This window comes from Tenrec ecaudatus, chromosome 7, assembly GCF_050624435.1.
Source record: "Tenrec ecaudatus isolate mTenEca1 chromosome 7, mTenEca1.hap1, whole genome shotgun sequence".
NCBI lineage: Eukaryota > Metazoa > Chordata > Mammalia > Afrosoricida > Tenrecidae > Tenrec > Tenrec ecaudatus.
The window spans coordinates 2,090,559-2,097,175 of record NC_134536.1 but is presented as its reverse complement, the minus strand read 5'-3'; the positions used below and the strand labels follow the sequence as shown (position 1 = coordinate 2,097,175).

At 54.6% G+C, this 6,617-nt stretch overlaps 1 protein-coding gene across 1 annotated transcript; it reads right to left on the bottom strand.

Annotated features, from left to right (window-relative positions):
• Nucleotides 1-1,201: 1,201 nt before the first annotated feature.
• TTLL2 (tubulin tyrosine ligase like 2) lies at nt 1,202-2,916 on the bottom strand. The gene is made up of 2 exons (XM_075554208.1): nt 2,908-2,916; nt 1,202-2,788 (listed from the first exon to the last, which is right to left on the bottom strand). Exons 1-2 carry the CDS (start codon nt 2,914-2,916, stop codon nt 1,202-1,204), a joined length of 1,596 nt encoding a protein of 531 aa, XP_075410323.1.
• Between the last annotated feature and the right edge of the window lie 3,701 nt (nt 2,917-6,617).

Below are 6,617 nucleotides of genomic sequence, written 5' to 3'. Positions count from 1 at the left end.
CAACACATAGCCACTCCACCACAAAGCTCCCACAGAGCGGAGAGCTGAACAAGTCATCTGGCATTTTTTTCCTTTTGTAAAGATCATTTTATTGGGGGCTTTTACAGCTCTTATAACAATCCATACATCAATTGTGTCAAGCACATTTGTACATAGGTTGCCATCATTGTTTTCTAGACATTTACTTTCTATTGAGCCCTTGGTATCAGCTCCTCTTTTTCCCTCCCTTCCCCCACTCCCACCCTCGTGACCCCTTGATAAATTATAACTTATTTTTATTTTCGCATCTTACACGGACCGCTGTCTCCCTTCCCCCATGGTTTCTGTTGTCCGTCCCCCTGGAGGGGTGGGGGGTGGGGTTCTGTGTCGATCATTGCTGTCAGTTCCCCCTTCTTCCCCTCCTCTCCCCCCCTCCCCCCTGCCCTCCTGGTTCATCTGGCATGTTTATGGGGGTTTCAATAATTCAATTTGCTCTCAGTGACTGACTGGCCGTGGACCTGACAAAAATCACTTTGAAAACCAGCACAAAACAGCCAACTTAAAAAAAAGTTGACTCTCGGCCTGCTTGCTGCTGTTGTATTGTTTGCACTCAGACCTACTCAACGGTGTTGGCACCATCACGTCTCCACGTTTCAGTCAAGAATGGGGCTCGGCGACTCAGCACTCACAAGAACCGCCGCAGTGACTGCCGCGTCCTCCCCGCTCTTGCTGACCCCGTGCTGCCACGGCAGAGCACGGCTGCTTATGTGAAACAGCCCACCGGAGCTTTCTTCCTCCATCCCAGCTCCCAGACTCAGTGCCCGCAGGTCTCTGAGCAAATAAGGAAGTGCCAGGAGTTCACCAGGAGCCTTTGGGGCGTAGTGGTTAGACATGTTGCTGCCAACTACCAGGTCGGCGGTTTGATACCACCAGCTGCTCTGCAGGAGAGAGCTCAGGCTTTCTCCTCCCGTATAGAGTTACAGCCTCAGAAACCCGCAGGGGCAGTTCTGCCCTTGCCCTAGAGGGCGGTTCTGCCCCTGCCCTAGAGGGTCTCCACGAGTTGGAAATAACTCGATGGGTTGGGGTTTTGGAGGGAGCTAATCACCACTTGAACCCGTGACCCTTTGTCGGAATTATTGTATTTCTATAAAACTGCGCACACGATCTCCCAGCGAGGCTGTTGAGATGGTTTCTGGCTCTCTCTGTCCTCTCCAGGACCATGTCACTTTGTGTCCGTCCCGCTCTCGGCCATCAGACACTCCTGCTTGGCCATAAACTTCTGGAGTTCATGCACGATGCCCTTGACATTGAGTCTTTTCCTGGAGGCTTGGAGGGTAGCCTCGTTGAAGGGGAAGATGAGGATGAAATTGCCGACTTGGGGCTTGGGGCACTCACTGCCGGTGTTGGACGGGGACACTGGGCTGCTGGCCGGCCGGCAGGAGTGCGACTGCAGGGTAGAGGACTTGCGCTGGGTGAGCCTGCTCCGGACCCTGGCCTTGGCTCTGGGCACCTCTCTCCAGGTGGGGAGCTTGTCCTGCTCAGGCATGCTTTCCCGTGGCACGCAGTCCTGTGTGGTTTGGGGACCAGTGTCCCCGGTTTTGCCCCTGATGGCAAAGGGCTCCCCCTGGGACAAGGCTCTGCCCACGACCTGGAGGTGTGGCCAGCAGGGCAGGGGACTGCTTCCCTTGCTGGGCCTGTCCCTATGGCCCTGGTCACTCGCGCTGGAGGCACGGTCGTCGGCCCAGCCCCAGACGTGGGCTCCGGCTCCGTGGACCAGCTCGATGACGTCGTGGATGAGTGCCCTCTTCAAGGAGACATCGGTGGAGCAGTGCAGGGTCAGGGCCGGGCTGTAGTTCACCTCCAGGAGCCACGGCTTGAAGCTGTCGTCCACCAGCACGTCGAAGCCCAGGAGCTCGAAGCAGTTGGCAGCGGTGGGGATGCCCGGGGCGGCGGCCAGCAGGGTGAGGATGGCCAGGCGGCAGATCTGTCGCCAGAGCAGCCCGTCGTCGACGCCGCGGAGGCGCAGGTAGGAGAAGAGCCTGCTCAGCAGCCACTTGCACCCGCGGCCGATGACATCTTTGCAGGCCCCGTAGGAGGGCCCAGACCTGTTGATGCTGCTGTTGGTCAGGTGCGCGTAGTCGCTCTGCAGGTTCCGCAGGTCGAACTTCTCCGTGGCAAAGCGCACCAGGCCCTCCTGGTAGATGTAGGCGGTCAGCGGCTGGAAGGCCGTGACGCAGACGTAGATGCGGAGGTCGCACTTGTAGTGGCCGACCAGCAGCGGGTTGCAGATGTACTTCTGCACCACACACGTGTCGTCAAAGGCCAGGTCCCGGATGTCCCTGAAGATGCTGATGCCGCGGCCCCGCGACAGCTCAGCGGGCTTGCAAATCCAGTAGCCCGGTTTTGTGCGCAGCATCTCCCGGGAGTACTCCGCCACAAACTTGTGGTACTCGCTGGGCAGGATGAAGGTCAGCGGGATGAAGGCGTACAGGCCGGCGCCGTGGGCCCCCTGCATGTGCCGCAGGAGCTTGGCCAGGTCGTCCTTGCGCGTGAGCCGGCTGGTGCCTGGGTGGTGGTTCAGCTGCTGCCAGGGCTGCAGGCTGACGTGCTTGGTGACCGGGAAGGGCGGCGTCCTCCAGTAGAGGTCCCAGTCATCCCCGTCCTGCGAGCGGCCGTCGAAGCGGCTCCAGCCCCGCTCCAGCAGGACGCTCTGCACCACCTCAGGCGTGGTGTCATCCACACGGAACACCGGCTTCGGGGGGGCTTTCGGGGTCTCATCGTCCTCCCTCAAACCAGCAGGCTTCCTTTTCTGGGAAGAGACAGCAGAGGAGGGTTAGCCGGGACACACACCCACTCCCTCCAGGTGGCATGGTGCTGTCCAGCCATCTGTCTTGTCTGCACCACCCCTTGCGACCTTCACCAACCCACGGTTCCCATCTCGACTGATGCAGACTGTCAGGCCTTTTGAACTGAACACCGCTGGGGGGTTTGAAGTGCCAACCTGCGGTTCTCCTCTGCATCTGCCAGGGACCCATGACATTCTCATGGTGGCACCCCTGCATGCCGAGGCTAACGGCCGGGTCTACATCAGCGGGCAAGGACCCTGCTGGGGCAGAAGGTGACCGCTCTTTAGACCAAGATCCAAATGCCCGCTCACTGATGGCTTAAGTGATGTCAACTGGCGGGCAAGTGCTGGACGCCCCTCATAGTTCCTGGAAGGTTTTTGGCCCCCAGAGAGGTCCTCCATGTGCCCACAGGCCACACCGGACTCCCTGGAAGAGAGCTGGCGGACAGGGACCAGGCTCTGATGATGGGCGGCTTGTGAGAAAAATCACTGAGACCCGGTATTTTGGTTTCTAAAAATTCATTTGGTGAAATCGGTGCCGTGAAGGTTGGGCCTCGTCAGAGGAGCGAGCAAGGTGGGAGATAGGATTCCATGTCCTCTGAGCTCGCAGAGAAGGACAGCACGTGGTTGGGGGGGGGGGCATCAAAGCTGCCGACAAGACCTTGGACTTCGTTACGATCCCTGTCTCCTGGGGGAGGGGGGGCATGCCTTCCCAGGACCAAGGAGGGTTGCCCACCAAGCTCCTTGTACTCAGGAGACCTCAGCGGGTTCCTCTGGTGGTGTCGGCAGGTCTAACGTTTCTCACTTGATCGGCAACAGAGCTCACCTGGCAGAAGCCACAGGGTGTTTGGGAGATGGTGGTAGATCCCAAAGGCAGACACCTGGAACCTGGGTGGGGCTGTGTTGAAGCGCCGGGCTACTGACCACCGGCGGGTGGTTCAAGCCCACCAGCTGCTCTGGGGGAGAAAGATGGGCCCTGTGCCCCTGGGGAGTTTTACAGCCCGGAAACCCTGCATCGGGTCCTAATGGGCTGGACTGGACTGGGGCAGGGGCTTGCTATGACTCAAGAAGCCCCGGCAGTGTCAAGATAAAGCCTCTTAATGGCAGAGGCGGCCATTGGTTCAAACCCACCAGCCGCTGTGAGGGAGTGGACGAGGCAGCCTGCTGCTGTCAGGCGGCCAGACCACGACAGTCTGTGGCACTTCCACCCCGTCTGACTGGGCCACCGGGATTCCAATCACCTCCCATGAGCACAAGAGCAGCCGTGTCCCTGTGCCAGCCATCCCGTTTGGGAACAAGGTTTTCTAGGATGGATCAGGAGCCCTGGTGGCCTAGTGGGTCACACATTGGCTTGTTCATGGCAAGGTCAACCGTTCGAAACCATCAGCTGCTGCCTGGGACAAGATGAGGTTTGGCTCCTGTAAAATTTAGTGTCTTAGAATCCCCCAGGGTGGTTCTACGCTGCCCATGAGGGACACTGAGTCAGACTCGCTTGAGGACAGTGAGTTTTTGCCATTGCTTTAGTTATGAAATGCTGTTAGCCACCTGTGCTCTGCAGGCGACGTGTTGCACCAGACAGTCCTGCGGCACAAGCCGTCTTTAGAGCATTGAAAAGCAAGGATGTCACTTTAAGGACTAAGGTGTGCTTGACCCAAGCCAGGGTATTTCCCACTGCCTCTGATGCATGTACAGTTGGACATTGAATAAAGAAGACTGAAGAAGAATCAATGCATTGGAGTTATGGTGCTGGGGAAGGATATTGAAAATACTAGAGAGCAGGGGTCCTCAACCTGCGGCCCGCTGGGTGTTTTTGCCCCGTTTGTTTTTTTACTTCAAAATAAGATATGTGCAGTGTGCATAGGAATTTGTTCATAGTTTACTTTTTAAAAAAATACTATTGTCCGGCCCACCAAAGGGTCCGAGGGACAGTGAACTAGCCCCCTGTTTAAAAAGTTTGAGGACCCCTGCCATAGAGTGCCAGAAGAGACACACCCGTCTTGGAGGAAGGACAGACAGACAGAATGCCCTTAGAGAAGAGGATGGAAAGACCGTGTCACATGCATGGGGCATGCTATCGAGGGAGCGGCATCCCTGCAGAAGGACAACATGCTTGGTAAGTGGAGGGCAGTTAAAAGGATGGAGGTCCGTCAGGAGGTGGACGGACACAGTGGCTGCAGCTATGGACTCAAGCAGGAGCCACTGTGAGGAGTCTTGTCCTGCTGTGTGGGGGCTGTGGGTCAGAACCAAGTCAACAGGACCTAATCACAACACAGCCTCCCGCTATTCTTCCCACAATGCCTCGGCTGCTCACAGAAGATCCCATTATGCAGGTGATGATCTCAGGGGAGGTCACATCATGGGAGAATCCTGGCCTCGCCGAGTTGGCACAAAGCCTGACTCCCCATAGCCAATCTGACACATTAAACACTGACGACAGACTAGCTGATAGACGGTGGCCATCAACAACGATTTCAATCCTGTGCCACCAGGATGTGCGCCTTTGCTATCTGTCTATCTACAGTCTACTGTCTGTCTCCTTCCCTCCTACTTCATATATCTATTTACCTGCTTATGTATTTACTATCATCTCTATCCTTCTGCTGTCTGATATCTATCATATCTATCTATCATCCATCCTTCTTCATATATCTATCTACTTACCAACTTATCTATCTACTATCTCTCTCTCTCTCATCTCTATCAATAATCTGTCTACCTATCTCCACCACTTGTCTGCCAGTAGTTGGAATACGGAGACTGGAAGCCAAGGGGAAGGAACGGTATTTGAATATGTGGTCTTGGTGATGGAAACGAAACAGGAGATTGCATAATAAAGGTTTTGCAAGACCAATGACTTCTTCAATCAAAAATACATTTTCAGCAATACAAACGATGACCTTACACATGGACTTGTCCAGATGCAATAAACAGAAATCAAACTGATGTGGGAAGCTATGGAGAAGCTCATGATTAGCCTCTAAAATGAGGCCGGGGCCAACTGAAGCAGACCACCAATTGCTGATGAGCAGATCCAGGGTCTGAGGGTGTGTAGAATGGGGCAGCGTTTCTTTCTGTTGCACACAGGCTGCTGCTCGACCTCACAACGGACCCCACGGCACTTAATAGTGATCTATCTTTCTTCATATTAATTCCAAAGAAAGGTGGCCCTGTAGAATAGAATATCAATACCACATGCAGGTAAAATTTTGCTGAAGACCATCCAAAAACGGTTGTAGCCGTGCATTGCCAGGAAGCTGCCAAAGGTTCAGGCTGGATTCAGAAAAGGACGTGGAACAAGGCTCTCCATGCTGACGTCAGATGGGTCTTGGCTCAAAAAAGAGTACAAAAAAGATGTTTAACTGTGTTTTATTGACTACGTCAAGGCATTCGGCTCTATGGATCACAACAAACTATGGATCACGTTAAGAAGAACGGGAATTCCAGAACACCTCGTAGTGCTCCTGCGGAACTTGTCCACGGATCAAGCAGCAGTTGTGCAAACAGCACAGGGAGTGTTGCATGGTTTAAAATGAGGAAAGCTGTGTCCCAGGACTGGATCTTCTCATCATATTTATTCAGTCTGTTTGCTTAACAAATCATCAGAGAAGCTGCGTTCTATGAAGAAGAATGCGGCATCAGGACTGGAGGAAGGCTGAGTAACAACCCGCAGTGTGCAGACGACACAAGCTTGCTTGCTGAAATTGTGGAGGATTTGAGGCACTTGATGATGAAGAGCTAGGACTCCAGTCTTTATTATGGGTCACAACTCAATGTCAAGACCACCAAAATCCTC